Below are 20,976 nucleotides of genomic sequence, written 5' to 3' on the forward strand. Positions count from 1 at the left end.
TTCCAATTACCAAAGTACAAGGAAAAATGCCAATTTTAAATTGAAAGTTTGTAAACAAATACAATTCCTTATTTGGACCACTATTTCAATTCATAATCTCTTTGTTAGCAGAAATATCTTACGGTGTTATTTTTGCTTTTTTGTCGGTTTTTTTTCCTATTTTTGTTCTTTATTTTCTGAAACAGAGTAACATCACAGCCTATTAATCCCCTCTTCCAAAATATTATAAACAATTAAAGCACATAAAGGCAATTACTACATATTCAACAGGATAATAAGAGCATTTGAAATGGTAGGGAATAATACAAGAAGTAGGATGCACATCAGAAAAAATGAAAGGGAAATTATATCAGGATATATCAGACATACTAAGTCCATGGGACATGACGAGACACAGCCCAGAGTCCTGAAAAAATTGGCTGATGCAGTTGCCAAGCCACTCTCCATGATACTTGAAAAGTCACAGCAGTCAGGGGAAGCCCATGGTGACTGGAAAAAGGGGAACACTGCACCCATTTTTAAAAGGTAGAAAAGAGGACCCTGGGAACTACTGACCTGTCAGCCTCACCTCTATGCCTAGGAAGATCACGGAACAGATCTTCCCAGAAGCTATGCTAAGGCACATGGAGCATACGGAGGAGATTTGAGACGGCCAGCATGGCTTCACCAAGGGCAAGTCCTGCCTGACCAACCTAGTGGCCTTCTGTGATGGAGTGACTACATTAGTGGACAAGGGAAGAGCTACAGATGTTGTCTATCTGGATTCTGTAAGGCCTTTGACACAGTCCCCGCCCCAGCATCGTTCTCTCTAAATTGGAGAGAAACGGATTTGATGGGTGGACCATTTGGTGGATGAGGATGAGGAACTGGTTGGATGGTTGAATCCAGAAGGTAGTGGTCAACAGCTCAATGTCCAGATGGAGATTGTTGATAAGTAGTGTCCCTATTTGGACCACCAGTACTGTTTAATACCTCAATACATCAATGACACAGACAGTGGGATTGAGCGCACCCTCAGCAAGTTTGTTGATAACACCAAGCTGAGTGGTGCGGTCAACACACTTGAGGGACAGGATGCCATGCAGAGGGACCTGGACAAGGTTAAGAATTGGGCCCGTGTGAACCTCATGAAGTTCAACATGGCCAAGTGCAAGGTCCTGCACCTGGGTCGGGGCAATCCCCGGTATCAATACAGGCTGGGGGATGAAGGGATTGAGAACAGCCCTGAGAAAAAAGGACTTGTGGGTACTGGTGGATGAAAAGCTGGACATGAGCCGACAGTGTGCGCTCAGAGGCCAGAAGGCAAACCGTATCCTGGGCTGCATCAAAAGAAGCATGGCCAGCAGGTCGAGAGAGGTGATTCTCTCCCTCTACGCTGCTCTGGTGAGACCCTACCTGGAGTACTGCGCTGGAGTCCTCAGCACAAGAAAGACATGGACCTGTCGGAGCGGGTTTGGAGGAAGGCCACAAAAATGATCAGAGGGATGGAACACCTCTCCTATGAGGACAGGCTGAGACTTGGGGAAGCCTGGAAAAGGATCTGGGGAGACCTTATAGCAGCCTTTCGGTACTTAAAGGAGGCTTATAAGAAAGATGGGGACAGACATTTTAGTAGGGCCTGTTGCAACAGGACAAGGGACAATGGTTTTAAACTAAAAGAGGGTAGATATAGGCTAGATAGAAGAAAGAACATTTTTATAATGAGGGTGGTGAAACACAGGTTGCCCAGAGTGGTGGTAGATGCCCCATAGCTGGAGACATTCAAGATCAGGTTGGGACAGGGCTCTCAGCAATCTGATCTAGTTGAAGATGTCCCTGTTCGTTGCAGGGGGTTTGGACTAGATGACCTTTAAAGATCCCTTCCAACCCAAATTATTCTATGTATCAGGGAAAAGGAGAAAAGGTCACTTCAGTAAGTACCCATACTTTATTGGGTAACATGAGGAAGAATACAAAGAATATTATTGGCAAAAATAAGATTTCAAACTTCAAGCCAACCTTAGAACTCTGTGTCTCAGCACAGAGACTGGGTTAAGTCCACACATAGGTATCAACAAATACTGTAGTTACACAGGTTTCTCTCTTTTCTGTGATTAACAGTTTTGAGTCATTTGTGCAAAAGTTGGAAATTTCAGGTGTAAAAGTATATTCTGTACCATTTTACTTTGCCATCTGTACCATTTACTATGCCATTCTGTACCATTTTACTTTTGATGATGACATTTGTCATCATCTTGATTTTCTAATGAACCAGATTTTCCTTTAGAGACACTCCAGAATTAAGCCGGTCCATGAGGAACTTACTGCAAAAGTTATATCTTTACAATAGCTTGGAGTCTGTAGAAAATACTTGCATCTAAGCACTACGTTAATTTATTTTTCATTTAAAAAATATATTAAAACTCATCAAAATCTAAGTGAGTCAGATGTGCTATACAAATACATAAAGTGGATCAGACACTGGTCATAAGCAGGTATTTGTGAATCAAAATTTAAAAACCTTAATTTCATAGAATGAATTCAATTGCTACTAGAACATTCCATCATCAAAGCACACCAACAAAACCCACAAAATATCTTGCTTTCTTAATTTAACTATTAAAAACCATTATACAAACTGCCTTGTCAGTTCTGTATATATACTGAAAAGAAAGATTAATATGGCCATCTAGAGGAGAAAAGAATGATGTGAACACACACCACACACATTTTCAGGCTCCAGAATAAAACATTTTCAGAGGCATGCAGCCAGAAAATAGATGTAATAAACTAATTATGTAATTGATAATAAGTGAATAAAAGATAGTAAGTGAACCTCAAAATAATACGATTAGACATTTTGATGGTCTTAGTAACGCAAACATATAATATACATGTTTTTAGCAATGCAAGCAAAACTTACAGGGTGTATTAATAAAGACAAGATTATATTTTTGTCTCATTGTAAAATTTTGTGTCTGCACTGTTAAGGGCAGATTTTAAAACTTAAGATTAAAGTGCATGGTAAAGAGTTATTAGTAAAACTGTTTATTGACTCCTTTCAAAACACACAGCACCCTGTTGCAAGATACAACATGCAATAGAGATTAACTGCTGAAGAGAAAATAACACAGAATTTTCCCCAAATGAAATACCATTTTCATTGCTCATATTACTTTACCTCTAATGGAATTTTTAATTATATCATCAGAGGCTGGTTTATTAGCAATAAGCAAGGGGGAAACAGAGATGAGACAAAAATGAATTATCTCCTCTCATCACTTCACTGTAACATTGTCAAGCCCTGCTCAATGTATGGGCTGATTGGTGCCTTAAGCTGGAAGTACAGCTGAAATGTTTAAGTCTTATAAGTCAGACATATTGACAATTGTTTCTCATAGTAAATAAAGTACATAGGAACACATTGCTTGTTCCCCCTCACTTATCTCTACACTTCTTATAAAAATAATTTGAAAGTCATAAAAACCAACTATTTAATTAAAAATGTCAGAATTCCTACAGCATCAAGTCCTCTATAGATTTATTTTGCAAGTTTAAGGAACAGTAAAGCTTTGAATTTTTAAAAGTTGCACTGAAAGATCTAGAATGTTGATGCTGTCCACTTGGAATCTGAGATTTTTAACCTCATTTGCTCAGTGAACTGTTTCTCTGAAGGCATATGAACTGTTTGTTAGCGATAGCCATTTATTTTTGACTGCAGGCTTTCTTCATAAGGTTTCCACCTTCTCCTTTCATCAAAATTCGAGGTTGGGCAGCTCTCCCTCATAAGATAATGATGTCTGTTCCTCTATTCAAACACGGTTTTATCATTGTGCAAAAGATTCTTTCTTTTATGTTTGAAATAATTTAGGAAGAAGATAAAAAGTACTAACACTAATTATTCTAGTGTGCCACCTTCAGGTCACTGAAAAGTGAAAAATACCGCGTTGTTAATCTGTTGCCATGTCTAACACCACAAAACTCTTTTTAATACTATTGAACACAGTTTTGCTGAGATTAATGAATTACAAAAATGAGACAAAATCATCACTCTAATAGGCAAGCATTTTGCAGAAAACTGTAGAATGATTGCAGGCTATCAAATAAATAACGTTGCTGATTCTCCACTCCTTGTAAAATATGGGAAGAGAATGCTCTCACAAGCAGCAGCAAAAGCCAAATATTGACAGTATTAAAGCTTTTTTGCAAGTAGAAGTATGTAGTTAAAAATTTTCGATTTTCTAAGTTAGGAAGTTTTGATAGTTTTTGCTTTCAAAATTTTTTCCAAACCGTGATTGTTCTTTCACGATAATAAATCCAATTTGCATACTAATTTTAGATTGAATACGTGTGTGCATATATATAAATGGGTTTTACATCCAGCCAGCTTCCTGAATGGAAAGAGCGTTGAGAAGGGATAGCAGCTGGTGACAGATATCTTTAGCAATAGAAGAAAAAATGAAAAAGGAGGTAGGAGAAAGAATAACTTTCCTGATGCAATACCTGGACTTGCCAACAGGGTTCTTTTGTCTCAGATTCTAACCATGATACAGATTTCCAGACTGGAGTTCTCACTCCCCAGAAAAGAATAAAAGTCAGTGACTATGACTTTTTATGATCTGAGAGGATGGTAAAAAAGCCAATTATTTAAAAGAACCCACCAAACCCCCCCGGATACTGGCTAGTACAAAGCCTTTGGAGCTTGAGTCTTATAGATCTAAAGTAAAAAGCTCAGATGCACTGAGAACTTTTCACTGAGAAAATAACTAGGTAGGATAAAAAAAAAAATCTCAACTACTGTGAAATAGAAAAAGGAATGTCACATGTTCCTTCCAACATGAATTATTCTATGATTATTTCAACAAGTGGCCTCAGTTTGAAAAGAGACAAATACATCATTCTCAGTATCTGAAAGTAGTTTTCTTGTATAATATGTATCTGGTATTATTTACTAATAAATACAATTGAGTTTTCCAACTCCCGTTAATACACAACACCATTCTTTCCCAACAGTGACATGAGCCACACAAAAAATCAGCATCTTATCTCTCATATTCACCCCACCAACGCTGTTGACAGATCTCAGTAGATATAAGAAAACCAAACACGAATCTTTCACTACCCCTCCTCCTTGTTGTTTTTCTCATCACAGTGTCCAAGCATCGGTTCTTACTGCCTGACCTCACATCTGCATCTCCTTCCCTATTTGCTGGAGCTCAGACTCCCAGCCTTCCTACAGTTTAACAGCAAAAGAACCAAAAATTCTGATGATCAGAGAACACTGGTTTTACTCTGCAACTTGCTTCAGTTATGGTTTTCATGTCCTTTGTCTTAACTTGAAATCATGAATGAGCATGCATTACTTCCAAATTTCAGTGGCAAACAGACTTCCATATCGCATAGTAGAAAATTTAACTTTTTACAAAAAAATTAACTTTTTTCAAGCACTTTTGGACTGTATAGAACATGTAAACACAGATTTTAAATACATGTATCCAGTTTTTATTAGAAAATAACGATTCTCTAAAGAGTCCTTGCATTTTAACATATTAAAGTGAGACGAACAAACATCTTACTATAGTACAGTGTTTTAGTCTGACTTTGAAGTAACTTCAATCAAAGCTTACTTTTTGTGCTAGAAAACCGCTATAGATATGTTTCTGACATGCAGCTATTTTTAAGCACAAAAAGCATATTGACAAAATATTGACAGCTGAATTCTCAGCCTTAGGCTGTGACCCTTACTTAAAATCAAGAAATATATACTACAAAAGAAAACATCCATTGCTAACATCCAACTTTTAACTCCATGGAAAAGTTATATTAATCTGATCTTTCTAATAATTGCTTTCTGTGATTTCAAGAGAAGAAAAGACCCAGAACATTCCAGTAATGCACACTGCAATGCACCATAACCAATAACCAATTCTATTTACTGTGCTGTTAGGACAGCTTATCAATAGAGGAATGATATGTCTTCTTTGTATTTATAATACCACAGAATTCATCAAGAGCTGCCATGTTTCCTTCCTAAATCAAAACAGTTTAAATTCCCTCCAAAATAAAATGACTAATGATAAAATTGTATTAAACTTAATATAACAAGATATTATATCACTTGCAGTCTTTCTGGAAGAATGAACACAAGTCCGTGACATTTTTTTTGGAGCATGCACAAATATAACAGATACTTCTTGCAGACACTGACTATTTGCAAGTCAAGCTGTCCTCATCTAGGACTTACTTATCCAGAACATAATTCTGAAATTTGGAATAAAAGGAATGCTTTTAAATCACTCTTACCTTCATCTATTGAGGCTTCACTACTGTATCCATCATATTCTGCAGACAGGGGACTATATTTTTGTCTGGTTTCCCATATATAGTTTTTTTGCTGTCTGCCATCCACCACTGGCAACCTGGAACTCTGGGTTCTAGACAAGGCCTCATGATATTTACCCAGTGCTTCATCTTCACTCTCAGATGATGAACCATGCTGGTCTTTACTCATATAAGAGTTGTCTGTTTGAATAAAATAAAGCAAATCGACTACAGCTCAAAATAGAATACAAGAAAATAACCATAAGAGGTTATTATCGAAGATATTTAAGCTATTTCAATGAAAATTTCTGTAATATTTTCAAAATATCACCTGCTGTAATTAAAAGTATTATGTGATTTTTTGAATTGGTGAGAGCTATTTTTATTTTCTAGGAAAACTGAAAGATCATTAAGCACCAAAAAAACATTCTAAAACTTATTCAGAAAATGGATCCATTTATATAAGGCAGCACACACTGAAGTTCTTGAAACCCTTCATTAATTAAGAAAATGCCCACAATAATTTATGTAAAGTAATTCTAACACTGCTGCAATATTACATTTGGATACCTAACATATCAAAAAGGCAGCTCCTGTTCCTCCATTCCCAGCTGATTTTTGCTGTGAGCATGCAGTATAGCATAGAAATGAAACTGATTTACAAAGAGAAGCCTGCAACAAAATCATCTTAGGGTATTTATGTCAGAAGTGCTTAAACTCACAATAACAAATGGAAAATGCTAGTGAAGGATATTTGCATGCACGATTTTATGCAACTTAAAATAAACAGTCCCTTGTTCGACAACTGAAATTAATGCAGATGCCCACTGCAGACATCTGGCAATGGCAAAAATTGCACATAAGAAACTATCTAGTTAATTCTTTCATAGCAGTTCCTCTATAATGCCCACTCCTGTGGCCAACTTTTTCCAACTACATCTCAAGTATAACTTCCTCCCTCAAGTCAAAGATTTAGCTGCATTTTTACTTCTGTAAAAGGAAAGCTTCCCCGTCTCTTTTTCAAACTTCAAACGGATTCTGTGCAAATTTAACATGCCATGCAGAGATTCTGTAGCTCTCGAACTGTAATAGGCATTAAAAGAGTTCATGTAAACTCAATAAAGTCAGCATTACCACTACTCTGTGAGCAAGCCTATGGTATATGATCTGCCAATGGATTTCCATTACTGGCAGAGCTCTGAGATACTCATAGCATTGTTTTTCAGCTTGTGATTCTGCAAGGGAATACTGTCTAATGTGCTACACAGTCACTCTCAACTGCTCCTCCCCTTCCTGCTTTTATGCCCTCCTCCCAGTCCCTGTCCTAGCTCTAGTTCTGCATTTCCGCTCCCATTCGTCTCTGTCTTCATGCCCAGACAGTCTCATTCCTCTGCCTGGATATTCTGACTAAAGGAGGGATTCAGCTCACCCAAAATTCAGCCATTTAAAATTTCAGGAACTCAACCTATGCCAGCCATTTAGGCCTCTTTTACAGTCAAGTGTTTGCCTCTTCCTACTACAGAGGTCCTTCCTTGCCACTTTTAGGTAAGCCTCTGGAGCAGATAAGTAAATCCCTTCCCAGAGGTCTGTTGCTTGCTGGTACTCATACAGAAAAACCTGTGCTGCAAGTTTAGGTAAGTCATCTTTTGCAAAGTTACATTTATATGAATAGAATCTTATCATAAGTTCCTGTCACCTGGACCCATACTCCAGGTTCCTGCTCCAAGCACACAGTTTTGGGCTCTCATGGGGATTTCCTCTTTATTCTCTTTGTCTATTTGGTCCCAAATTCTCTTTACTTGCACGTAACCAACTAGTCATGTAACTTTAGTCTTTCACCCTTAGTCTCTCCACTTTCATATAATGTTATCAGTTCACTCCATAGCTGTCAATCATCCTACTTCAAATCCCAGCCTACCACTTGCATCATGTCACATTTGTTCAGGAAGTTTCTGTCCTCACGTAAGTGATGTTTATTCTCAATTCTTCTGTTCAAACTTTCAGTGTCCTTCAGTAACTCTAAGTACCAAAAGTAGGATAAGACCTCCTCTGTTCTTCAACCCCTACAATGAAGCATATGAGTGCAAATGGGATGGTCAGTGAATTTAACAGGCAAAGTATAATGAGTGTTTATTATGCCTTTCCCAAAAGCAAGGTTTCCAAAGACTTACAATTTCATCAAACTTCGGGTTTTTTTCATAGAAGAACACGGCATCTCTAACATGGGAAAAGTGCTCTCCCACTTTTCAAGTACATAGTCCAACATACAAAGATGATAAAGCATCTTAGTGAAGCTGATGCGAAATGTTTTGTTTGGTTTTTTTTTTTTTTTGCACAGATAACCAGCATGTTTTTCCCATACTCTATTCCTGGAAACAGCTAAACATTTTAAACTATAGCTTAACAAAAAAAAAAAAAAAAAAAAGAGTCTTAGACAGAAAGCACGCAAAATTTCATCCCAAATATTTCAAATTTGGCACACAGTTATAAGCAACTGAAAATAAGGTCTTGAAATGGAAAATCTCAGGAAACCTTAACTGCAGATGGTGCTACCAGCTCTACATGCAATGTGTATGTAATCTTAATTTAGTATTTATAGGAAAACTGGTGGCTTAAAAGACTGCTAATGAGCAACTAGATCTTTCAACTCTAGGCTAGCAATTTTAATTCAAGTCTGACAGATACGGTTCTTCCCATTGTACGGATGGCTATAAAGCAAGTTCAATTTCAGTGATCACTTATTGAAAATATCACTCCAAGTAGGATATGTTCTGGCTAGCAGATTCACTGCCCAGAAGCTGCCCAGAAAAAGGAGCCCGTTTGCTGGTACACAGAGTAAAATTTCGTATATCATATAGCCCTCAACAGGTTGAAACCTGCCACCTAGGAATCTTCTACAGATTTCCACAACTATGATTAAAAACAGGGCATACCAGGACTAAAATATAGTGCGTGCCAGACATCAGTATTAGATGCATCATTTATCATTACGAGAAACATATTCACAAGTGTGAAATAAGGTTCATTAAACAGTCTGCATAAAGTTTAAAGAATGGAATAGTATAAAACACTGTAGCAACACGTTTGAAAGAAGTGCTGAAAGTTATGCCTCTAATAATACACTGATGTTTGTAAGGATCCAGAAGTTTTCAGTAGTACCAGGTATTTTTTCTCCAGTTCCTAGCATAAAAGAAAAGAATGAGGATGTATACTACTATTACAAGTCATGAAACAAGACTTCTTCAGAGGACTTTAAAAGCTCATTAAAGTTAAAACACAAGCTTTCCATGCAAACATTTTTTAAATGAACAATACAAATCTGTTTCAGTTTCCTGGGAAAAAATAGTTTCCTGCACATTAAAAAAAATCCTCAGGGTTTTATGCCTCTCCTTGCCACTTCTCTTCTGATTTTCATATCTTAGTTGGAAACTTACCTAAGAGAATTCATGTTCTTACTAAAAGCTTCCCTTTATTTGGCTAACATGGGTCACATGTAATTATTAACCTATTAAAAGCTATTCATTTGCTTACTATAGCACCTAAAATGCCATTTTTGATACAGAATATACTTTATAAATATTATAGTATATGAAGAAATAACAGATATTATGATAGTTTATCATACAAACATGGAAACTACCTCCTAAATCAAATAAAAACAAAAAACAAAAGCCAACAAAACAAATAACTGAAGTTTTCAGATAAGGGAAAACACACACACTGAAAAAATAACTCATTTCTTTACAGGAAAATTCCAGAAAAGCCTGTGTTGCTTTCTAAAAATTCACTACACAGCCTGCAAAACAATTGTGTAAAAATGCAAGGTTTTACTCCTTACTCACAAACTGCTATTGCAGTCCCATTGTCCTATTGTGTAAGACTGTATGTTGAAGACGGCACACACAGCATCCATATTATCAATGCATAGGTTTTCTTTGTAAGACTACAACTTTCTCTAAGATAAGTCTCATTCTGTTCTTTCTATACTTAAAATCACTTAATTGCCACTTGTCATTGAGTTTTGTGTCTTGAAATTATTATCTTACATATCCCAGAAATACATTCTGAAGACCTACTATAATGTAAATATAACAGAAGGGTTTTTTTCTTTATCATCTTATCATATTTTATGCAATGCTTTTAAAATACACAAAATAAAAACCACTTTCACAGAACAAGTGTTATTTTCCAGTATTAAATAATTCATAGTTTTCAACAGAAACCACACAAGGCACTGCAGAGAAGGTAAGAAAAACTGTATATAGGAAAAGAAAAGTTAGAACACAGGAAAGCCAGTTTCTTTAAGTAAAACTTTAAAAAGTAATTAACTTCCAAGAAATATCAATGTAATTAGAGAATGAAGCACTGACAACACAGACCTACTTTCATCCATAGAAAACACATTATTAAATGTGTAAATTAGGTGAAAAAAGCAGGAAGTATCACAAGTTTCAGGAAAAGCCGAAGAATGGAGTTTGCTGATGGACTCCTCACCTTTTCCTGCTGTCTTCTTATTACATAGCTCTCTTGAATTCTTTTCTGATTTCTTTGAGTTTTCCTTTTTACCCACTTTTGCAATTGTAGTTGACACATCGTCTTCGTCCTTTGATACAGATTTTCCTTTTCTGTCAAAAAAGTCTTCAGATTTCTTTTCTCTGACTTCATTAATGCAGTTGGGATGGTCATTGTGTGTCTTCTTCAAGCTGGAGTCTGATAATTTTTGCTTCTGTATTTCGACAAGTTTTGTTTCTAAATCTTGGGGAACCAGGTTACTATCCTTCAAGAACTTATCATTTACAAAACACTCATTTCCTCCTACTGCTTCCCTTTTTAAAGGTCCTCCTACATTCTTCAAATTCTGAGGTACTTCTATATCACTTAATTGATTATCACTATCTCTGCCTTTTAACTGGCACTGTTTTCTGTCCACAACATGGCCAGATGCTCCATCTTGACTTGTATCTTTTTTTACAAAACCTACCGAATTAGAATAATGAGTCTCTTTATGTTCTGCAGTACCTCTCTTTATTTTCATATTAGTATCCTGAGAATGAGATAATGATGGTGTATGTTCCTCTCTCCCTTGCACAGGTTTATCATTCTGTATTTTGGAGCTTTCATCTTCTGCACGAAGGCCATTTATCATGCTTGTTACTTGTTCTGTTACTGAATCAGCTACGCTGTAGCCAACTTCTTCAACAACACTGGTCAGATCATCCACAGCACTGCTAAGCGTGTCCACCAGAGAAGACACAGAGGGAAGGCTTAAATTTTGGTGGAAGTTTCTGAAAAAAGCCATTTCTCCAATCTATTCAGCAACAACTTGTAACACAGAAAGGTCCTCTGCTTCACAAACCGATCAACTCCATTTCTTCAAGTTCAATGTCAGAGCTATTTGCTTTTGCTATCTCAAACTCAACACATTTACCAGGGGAAGTTGCAACTTTGCTCTTTCCGTTCAATATGCATTGAAAATACTAAGAAAGCAGCTAAGTAAAGATCTTGAAGTGAAGCCACCATCAACCAGCAAAACCATAGTCTTTCATCAACTGCAGCATCAACTAGCCATAATAAAACTAATTATTTTCAAAACTAAGACAACTGTGTGAGGTGGAAACATTTTTTTTATTCTAACCTGCAAAGAAGAAGTTGTGAGACATTTAAATTACGTCCTTTCACCAATGTCACACTAAAACAAGCTTTTAACATAATAGCGGAACAAAAACATGCATCATGGAGACTTCTTCACCTCAAAATATTTGTTGTCTTTTACATAAGGTAAGGTATTTCAGAACATGAAGACTCATTTTGTAGCAAAAATAAAGTTAAGATGCAGACTTAATTTACAGTGGGGAGAACTTTTTCTGTCTCCAAGAAAACTGAAAATAAAAATTTAGATGCACCTTTTTAAGAGGTAGAAGGGAAGAAAACCTCTCAAATTTCCCATTCTGTTCTCTGGTGCCTGTCTCTTCCTCCCAAGTCAGGTAAAAAAACCCATTTGATTTCCACAGCCCAGAAATAGAAAGAAGTTATTTTATCAAGCCTCTATATCTTTTTCAAGGTCTAATTTTTTAAATTTCACATTATCCTAAAAGACATTGTTCTATTAAAAAAGTATAGAAATAATTTGTTAGCCAGAAATCAGATGTCTTTAGTTTCTAATGTTTTACTTCGTTAAAATTCTTTTCCAGGTGAGTAAATGCAAGACCTTCTCCAAAAGGTCGGCGAAGGATTCTAATAGGCCGAGTGAAAACTCCATAATCCCATTCACAGATTTACTTGAAAAGATTTAATTATACACAATTATGGAACATTTAAAATATGTTCAAGAGTATTCTCATAGTGCAAGAGAAATATCTTCCCATAAGTAAATTACAACTCTTTGGTAATATAGCTGTTGAATTTCTGTGGCTTGTAAATACAAAGGTTTTTTCCTTTCCACATACTGCATAGTCATGGGAAATCAACACTGTGTGTTTTCATCACTCGAGGCAAGTGATTATATGTATATTTCTACACATCCTTGTAAAAATGTGCATTCTTATAATTCAGTTTAGTACACTGTATTTCAGATACTTACAAAGTTTATCTTGTGAATTCTTTCTTGTAGTGTATCCTGAATCGAGATCTGGGAAACCACTAACATTTTCAAAACACATCTTCTTATTAATATATAGGAAAAGTAGCAACATGAGAATAATGAACACCCCGACAGCAGACAGGAATCCAATTGCTTCAGGAGATACTAAAAGAAACAGAAAGAAACACATTTTTAAAAGTCTTGTAAAAGTTGTATTTATCAGAACTGATCATTAATAAATACTACTAAAGTTCAAAATATATAAGCAAGATATAACTGAAAAGCCACCATTTAAATTTGACTTAATGTTTAACGCTCTTACATTTCATCATTTCATCAGTTTCTTCACTTCCAATCATCTTTTCAAAGAAGAGAAAAGTATCTGGTCCTAATCTAAAGGAGCAAGACAATTTTGAGCGAGGAGTTCTGCCAGAGTACTCGACCCCATAACAAGACAGGGTCTCTGTGGAAAATGGGGAAAGTTATGCCAGCAGACGCCAAGGCTAATGATTTTTGATGGAACATCTGAGAGAGAGTACTGGAAAGGAGCTAAGAGCATTCACTCTTCCTGGAGGTTTGGCAACCTGGACTCAGGGTCAACTCCAAGATAGCGCTGCTAGGGAAGGACAGAGCCCTTGCCGCTGAGGACATTGCCTCTGCCAGCCTTTTTATGCTCGGCTCCTGGCTCCTCTTCCCTTGGGGACCAGCTGCCCCTTGCTGCTACCTGACAAGTAGCATACTGTGTGAGCAAAAAACAGAACGAGAAAAAGCTCATAAAGGTAAGTTCCTTGCCCTCGTATCTGTGCCACTTGTGTATAAACCAAGAAAGAGCTAAGTGGAACAGAGATAAAAGCACACAATCAAAACCAGCTAGAGGATAAAAGGCTGAAGCAGACTGACATGTCTTAGAAAGTGTATAAAATAAAGAATATGCAATTGATATTAAGCAGATAACAGAAAGGAATTCTTGGGCATCTTTTGCAGGGGTTGAATCCTGCAAATCCATCACTTCCTAAGCAACGACATCAATAATACCATTTAGGACCAAGATTACCTAGGAAATGGTTTTAGAAATACGAAATTGGGGAATAGATGTAGCAAATTGGACCAACGGGGAAGAGTAATGAAGGGGCAGCTTGTTTATTTGAAAGGAGACTAGGCAGAGAAAAGGATATAGAAGGGTCTAGAAAAGCAAGAAAAGCAAGTTGTAAAAGCAGTTCAAGAACAAGAGAGGGCAAATCTTTTGACAGAAGGAGTAGAGATGCCCACAGACAATAATGAAGCTGACCTGCTTCACTAACCAAGGCTGCCAGAATATCAGAAGAAAGCCCCTTGGGCAATCCACTGGACTCTCCACTGGGTGTGCATCTGAAAGACTTGATGCAAGAAGTTAAGGGTGACAGAATTGCGAATTTGTTACATAAATCCATGGGCCCTGACGGGATGCACCCACGAGTGCTGAGAGAGCTAGACTGCTCTCCATTGTCTTTGCAAGGTCACGGGGAACAGGAGAGGTGCCTGAGGACTGGAGGAAGGCTGACATCACTCCAATCTTCAAAAAAGGCAAGAAGGAGGACCCAGGGAACTACAGACCGGTTAGTCTCACCTCTGTCCCTGGGAAGGTAATGGAGCGACTCATTCTGGATGTCGTCTCCAAACACGTGGAGGAACAGAAAGTTACTGGAAGTGGTCAGCATGGATTTACCAAGGGCAAATCATGCCTGACCAATCTGATAGCTTTCTATGATGCTATAACGGGTTGGCTGGATAAGGGGAGAGCCGTAGATGTCATCTACCTTGACCTTAGCAAGGCTTTTGACACTGTCTCCCATAACATCCTCATTAGGAAGGTGAGGAAGTATGGGCTAGATGAGGTGACAGTGAGGTGGATCGAGAGCTGGCTGAGTGACAGAACTCAGAGGGTTGTGATCAGTGGCACAGAGTCCAGTTAGAGGCCTGTAACCAGTGGTGTCCCTCAGGGGTCAATACTTGGTCCAATTTTGTTCAATATATTCATTAATGACCTAGATGAGGGGACAGAGTGCATCCTCAGCAAGTTTGCTGATGATACCAAGCTGGGAGGGGTGGCCGACACTCCAGAGGGCCGTGCTGCCATCCAGCGTGACCTGGACAGGCTGGAGAGCTGGGCAGAGAAGAACCTAATGAGGTTTCAACAAAAGCAAGTGTAAGGTCCTGCACCTGGGAAGGAAGAATGCCAAGCACCAGTATAGGTTAGGGGCGGACATGCTGGGAAGCAGCTCTGAGGAGAAGGACCTGGGGGTCCTAGTAGACAGCAAATTATCCATGAGCCAGCAGTGTGCCCTTGTCGCCAAGAAGGCCAGTGGCATCCTGGGCTGCATAGGAAAGACTGTGGCCAGTAGGTCGAGGGAGGTCATTCTCCCCCTCTACTCTGCACTGGGGAGGCCACAACTGGAGTACTGTGTCCAGTTTTGGGCTCCCCAGTTCAAGAGGGACAGGGAACTACTGGAGCGAGTCCAGCAAAGGGCAACCAAGATGATTATGGGACTAGAGCATCTCCCTTATGAGGAAAGGCTGAAAGAGCTGGGACTCTTTAGCCTGGAGAAGAGAAGGTTGAGGGGGGACCTGATTAATGTTTACAAGTACCTAAAGGGTGGGTTTAAGGAGGATGGAGCCAGGCTCTTTTCAATGGTTCCCAGCGACAGGACAAGGGGCAATGGGCACAAGCTAGAACATAGGAAGTTCCGTTCAAATACACGGAAAAACTTCTTTACAGTGAGGGTGACAGAGCACTGGAACAGGCTGCCCAGGGAGGTTGTGAAGTCCCCTTCTCTGGAGATCTTCAAGACCCGCCTGGATGCAGCCCTGAGGGATGTGCTTTAGGCAATCCTGCTCTAGCAGGGGAGTTGGACTAGATGATCTCTAGAGGTCCCTTCCAACTCTGAAGATTCCGTGATAAGTGATGTGGGAGGTTAAAGTGAAGGGTTACTGAATTATAGTTCAATAATATTCAGATGCAATTTATAAGAACAAAGTGATAGAACAGTAACTCAATAATTGTGTGCAATTAGCAATAGTGTAAAGAGTTATAAAACTGATAGTGATTCATAGCTGTATGTTCATTAGTTAATTAATCTGTTAATTGATTTACCAGTCATGTGTTGACCAATTAATAAACATTATAGCCTCTCATGAGTTATGTCTCAAACCTGCATTCTTAAGAGGGAGAGTAAGAGAGCAACACCTTGAGGTAAGAGACACCTTAAGACTCAGAGTGTTTCCTGTGGCCTTAACACACAGAGGTGCATCTTTCAGGACTGAATATAGCTGCCTTCATCTGCACGAAAGCTAGTATTTCACATCTCCCTTTCTTCCTACTGTTTTCTCTAGACTCTTAAGTGTCCCTCTACTTGGTACCATAAATCCCATTCTTGGGGGTTGAATTTTTTCTATTTGTAGAAGATTTATCAGACTTATGCATTCCCTTTGCCAAAATCTTGGTGCTTCACTTTAGGAGCATAATGCTGTGCTGCAACATCTTTCACTATGTAAAAAGGAGTGGGATTGAAGAAAACTTGGCAACAGACTCTGCATTCTCAGAGATGCAATACTTAAGAAAAAGAGGCAACAGTCAGAAGCAGGGACAAGGAAAATTCCAGTTAGAGATGAGGGGGAAAAAAAACAGAATAAGAGGGGTTAAGCACTGGAACAGATTGCCTAGAACAGCTGTAGCATCCAACTTCAATGTTAGCCCTGCTGTGAGCAGGGGGCTGAACTGAAAATTACTTCATAGAATCACAGAATGGTTTGGGTTGGAAGCAACCTTAAAGATCATCTCGTTCCAACCCCCCTGCCATGGGCAGGGACACCTCCCACTAGACCAGGCTGCTCAAAGCGCCATCCAGCCTGGCCTTGAACACTTCCAGGGATGGGGCATCCACAGCTTCTCTGCGCAACCCGTTCCAGTGCCTCACCACCCTCATTGTAAAGAATTTCTTCCCAATTTCTCATCTGAATTTCCCCTCTTTCAGTTTGAAGCCGTTACCCCTTGACCTATCGCTCCACTTCCTGATAACGTGTCCCTCCCCGTCTCCCCTGTATGCCCCCTTTAGGTACTGGAAGGCTGCTATAAGGTCTCCCTGGAGCCTTCTCTTCTCCAGGCTGAACAACCCCAACTCTCTCAGCCTGTCCTCACAGCAGAGGTGCTCCAGCCCTCTGATCATCTTCATGGCCCTCCTCTGGACCCGTTCCAACAGGTCCATGTCCTCCTTATGTTGGGGGCCCCAGAGCTGGATGCAGTACTCCAGATGGGGTCTCACCAGGGCAGAGCACAGGGGTAGAGTCACCTCCCTCACCCTGCTGGCCATGCTTCTTTTGGTGCAGCCCAGGATGCGGTTGGCTTTTCAGGCTATGAGCACACATTACTGGCTCATGTCCAGCTTTTCACCAACTAACACCCCCAAATCCTTTTCCTCAGGGCTGCTCTCAAGTCATTCTCCGTCCAGCCTGTATTGATACTAGGGGTTGCCCCGACCCAAATGCAGGACGTTGCACTTGGCCTTGTTGAACTTCATGAGGTTTGCAGAGGCCCATCTCTCAAGCCTGTCCAGGTCCCTCCGGATGGCATCCCTTCACTCCAGCGTGTCGACCGCACCACACAGCTTGGTGTTGTCAGCAAACTTGCTGAGGGGGCACTCAATCCGACTGTACCCGTCGGCAACAGAGATGTTAAATAGCACCAGTCCCAATACCGACCCCTGAGGAATATCACTCGTCACTGGTCTCCACTTGGACATTGAGCCATTGACCGCAACTCTTTGAGTGAGGCCATTCAGACAATTCCTTATCCACCGAGTTGTCCATCTGTCAAATCCATGTCTCTCCAATTTAGAGGCAAGGATGCCATGCGGGACAGTGTCAAATGCTTTCCAGAAGTCCAGGTAGATGACATCAGTTGCTCTTCCTTTATCCACCAACCCTAAAACACCGTTGCAGAAGGCCACCAAATTTTTCAGGCATGATTTGCCTCTAGTGAAGCCACATTGGCTGTCACTGATCACCTCATTATTTTCCACATGCCTTAGCTGAGTTTCCAGGAGGATTTACTCCATGATCTTGCCAGGCACAGAGGTGAGACTGACTGGGCTATAGGTCCCCAGGTCTTCCTTTCCTTTCTTCTTAAAAATGGGGGTTATGTTTCCCCTTTTCCAGTCAGTAGGAGCTTCACCAAACTGCCATGACTTCTCAAATATGATGGACAGTGGCTTAGCAACCTCATCCACCAGCTCCCTCAGGACCCATGGATGAATCTCATCAGGTCCCACGGACTTGTGCATCTTCAGGTTCCTTAGATGGTCTTCTCCTACAGCGGGTGGTACCTCATTCTCTCCTGCCTTTGCCTTCTGCAACTTGGGCAGTGTGGCTAGAGCACTTGGTGGTGAACACTGAGGAAAAAAAGCCATTGAGTACCTCAGCCTTCTCCATAACCCAGGTAAAGGTAACCAAGTCTCCCATTTGCTTATGGAGACGTCCCACATTTTCCCTAGTCTTCCTTTTATCAGTGACGTACCTGTAGAAGCTTTTCTTGTTGCCCTCGATGTCCCTGGCCAGATTTAACTCTATCTGGACTTTAGCTTTCCTAACCTGATCCCCGGCTGCTCGGACACTTTCTCTGTATTCCTCCCAGGCTACCCGCTTCAACCCCCTGTAGGCTTTCTTTTTGTATTTGAGTTTGTACAGGAGCTCCTTGCTCACCCATGCAGGCCATGGGCTGTGGATCCACTGAAGACTGTGCTTGGAACCAGATACCTAACTCCTCCGCAGCCTCCCTGATGCTACGCAGCCTCCTCACCATCTCCTGCAGCTCAGCCACCTGCTGCAGGAGGTCATCCACCTGGGCACACCTTTTGCAGGAAGGTATGCCACCTATCCCTGCCCCAGAAGAAAGGTCAAGGCAACTCCTTCAGTTTGAGGTCTGCCCTGCAGCCTCCCTCTTCAGCACCTCTGTCTGGGTGGAAGCATAAGCCACTGCTGGGGTGGATGGTAAAGACCCCCCAGCCAGAGCTGTGGCCTTTGCTCTCTGATCAGTGCCAAGGAGCCTTTCAAATTAAATTAGTCTCTGAGACTACATATGCCCCTTGTAAATCTGGGCTCATACATTTCTGTTAAAGTGCTGACTGAGAAACACACACAGTTCCACAACCCCCTCAGTTTGCTTTGGGGGCATTATTTCTGGGATGATAGGGAACATCCGTGATTGTGGTGCTGTTCTCAAATAATTATACAGCTGTGTTTTAAAAATCAAAAAAAGATCAAAAGAAATGTACCTTCCACAATCCAAAAAGAATTGGTTAGATTTGCACTTCTATTTTGAGCTAGACATCCAGACCTATCTGAAATTGTGAAAATTATTTTTGTTCCACTTTCTACCTGACCAGAACAGATAATGTAACATTGTGCCTAGAACCCTGAAAATTTTCACATGAAAAGGAAGCTGCCAATAGCTTTGAACCACCTATCCTGAGAAAATTACTAAAGAATGACAACAAAAGAATGAAACAGAAACCCAACTAGCCTAGAACCTCTATTTAGTCAATATCAAACCCAAGAATTTTTTTTTTCCTTTTTTTATTAAATCATATCAGAAATGTTAGGAAAAACATGAGCAACTCTCAGTTGAGTTAAGCTGGGAACACTGTCTTTTGAAGAGCTGAAGGCAAAACTAGAAATAATTGGCAGCCCTCAAAATCTGACCTTCACCTTCCAACCCACTAAAGTCAAAGACAGAACAAGAAATATAAGAACACAGTATAATTGCTTAATAGAGCTCAAATGAAAAAAAAAAAACGAAAAAAAAAAACAACAAACCAACAGTGCAACAGGGAGGAGCACACATGTGCTATTTTCAATTTCAGACAGTTCAACAGAAATACAAAGACACATATAGTTACTAAGTTCCTCATCAGTCCTTCAGGATGAGAGGTCCTGCTGCATCAAGCCAAGCAATAGAGTGAGAAAAGTGGAATTCTATTCCAGACCAGAAAGGAAAGGAAGCTAAAACTTTTTTTTTTTTTAATATTTTCATTGTCATGATCAAATAGAAAAAGAAATTCCTTTGTTCACAAAAGACCTCTGCTGCATATCGTACTAAGATTACCCGACATTCCTTTCAGAAGTCTGTTTAGAGTTGCTCATAATTTAATAAAAATCATTTGTTATAGCTGAAGTTTATGGCAACTCTGCCCCATACTAAAGGGGTTTTGCATGTTTGTAAGTCAAAAAAAAAAGTTAAGCCACAAACAAGAATGAGCTGAAGAAAAAAAAAAAGCTACTACTGTAGTGGTGACTAATTTTTATTTTTTTAAAGCCCTAGAGTTCCCTGATTTAGAGCAAGGAAAATTTGCCATGTGCCAGATGTCCATTTACCATTTTCATGGAATCTCCCAAAATATGGGAAAGCTCTGAGATTTGACAAAAGCCTCAGTTTGTGTATATCCATTTTTGACCTCAAAGTTTAACAGATGAAATCTCCTGAGGTTCTGCTGGCAAGAGGCATGCTCCCTCCTCTCCAAGACTGCATATGGATAACTGAGAATATCTTGGGCTATTGGAATAACATCCCGTTTGGTTTTGTTTGTTGTTTTTTTTAAACTACTGATCCTGACCCAAATGAGACTGGAGACTGGGCCAAGAGTCAAAAATCTTTATTCTTCAATAACTTCCAGTTCTAACACCTACCAAACATAGAGGCAGTGGCAGAAAAGGCAGGAAGAAGAAACTGTGATACACCAGGACACAGGGACCAACAGAAGTGGGAGTGAAGATAGCCATTAGGCACATGTTAATAGCATCCAGTGAGGAAATGGGAAGTATGAGTTACGAAGAAGGTGCAGCACAGGGATTGAATACACAGAACAAGTTGGGAAGTGAAGAAAAGGCAGAAAAAGATGACAGATTAGGAAGACTACACAGATAAAGAAAACTGAACCACAGAAATTTATCTATGGGGATAACTGATTTATTATTGAAGCAGGCTGTCCTAAGCAGCTTTGCCTGAATTCATTGTCAACACTGCTTTGAGCAGGAGATTAAACTCCAATCATTCTATGATTCACAAT

The 20,976-nt window shown here is 39.7% G+C and overlaps 1 protein-coding gene across 6 annotated transcripts in view; it reads right to left on the reverse strand.

The window, feature by feature from the left end:
• The window catches only part of SYT14 (synaptotagmin 14), a 104,865-nt gene that overhangs the window by 60,746 nt on the left and 23,143 nt on the right, over positions 1-20,976 (reverse strand). For 4 of the 6 annotated variants that reach the window (XR_010070240.1, XM_063328539.1, XM_063328537.1 and 1 more), the window contains exons 3-4: positions 12,881-13,045; positions 6,283-6,501 (exon numbers count right to left, since the gene is read on the reverse strand). Coding sequence is in view for 5 of the 6 variants with exons in the window: in XM_063328539.1 (XP_063184609.1) it covers positions 6,283-6,501; positions 12,881-13,045 (384 nt within the window). In the remaining variant the exon portion in view is untranslated. Of the gene's footprint in view, positions 1-6,282; positions 6,502-10,794; positions 11,715-12,880; positions 13,046-20,976 lie in introns of those variants that run through there. The other 2 variants (XM_063328534.1, XM_063328538.1) reach the window with 2 other exon arrangements.

Source organism: Chroicocephalus ridibundus, chromosome 3 (genome assembly GCF_963924245.1).
Source record: "Chroicocephalus ridibundus chromosome 3, bChrRid1.1, whole genome shotgun sequence".
Classification (NCBI taxonomy): domain Eukaryota; kingdom Metazoa; phylum Chordata; class Aves; order Charadriiformes; family Laridae; genus Chroicocephalus; species Chroicocephalus ridibundus.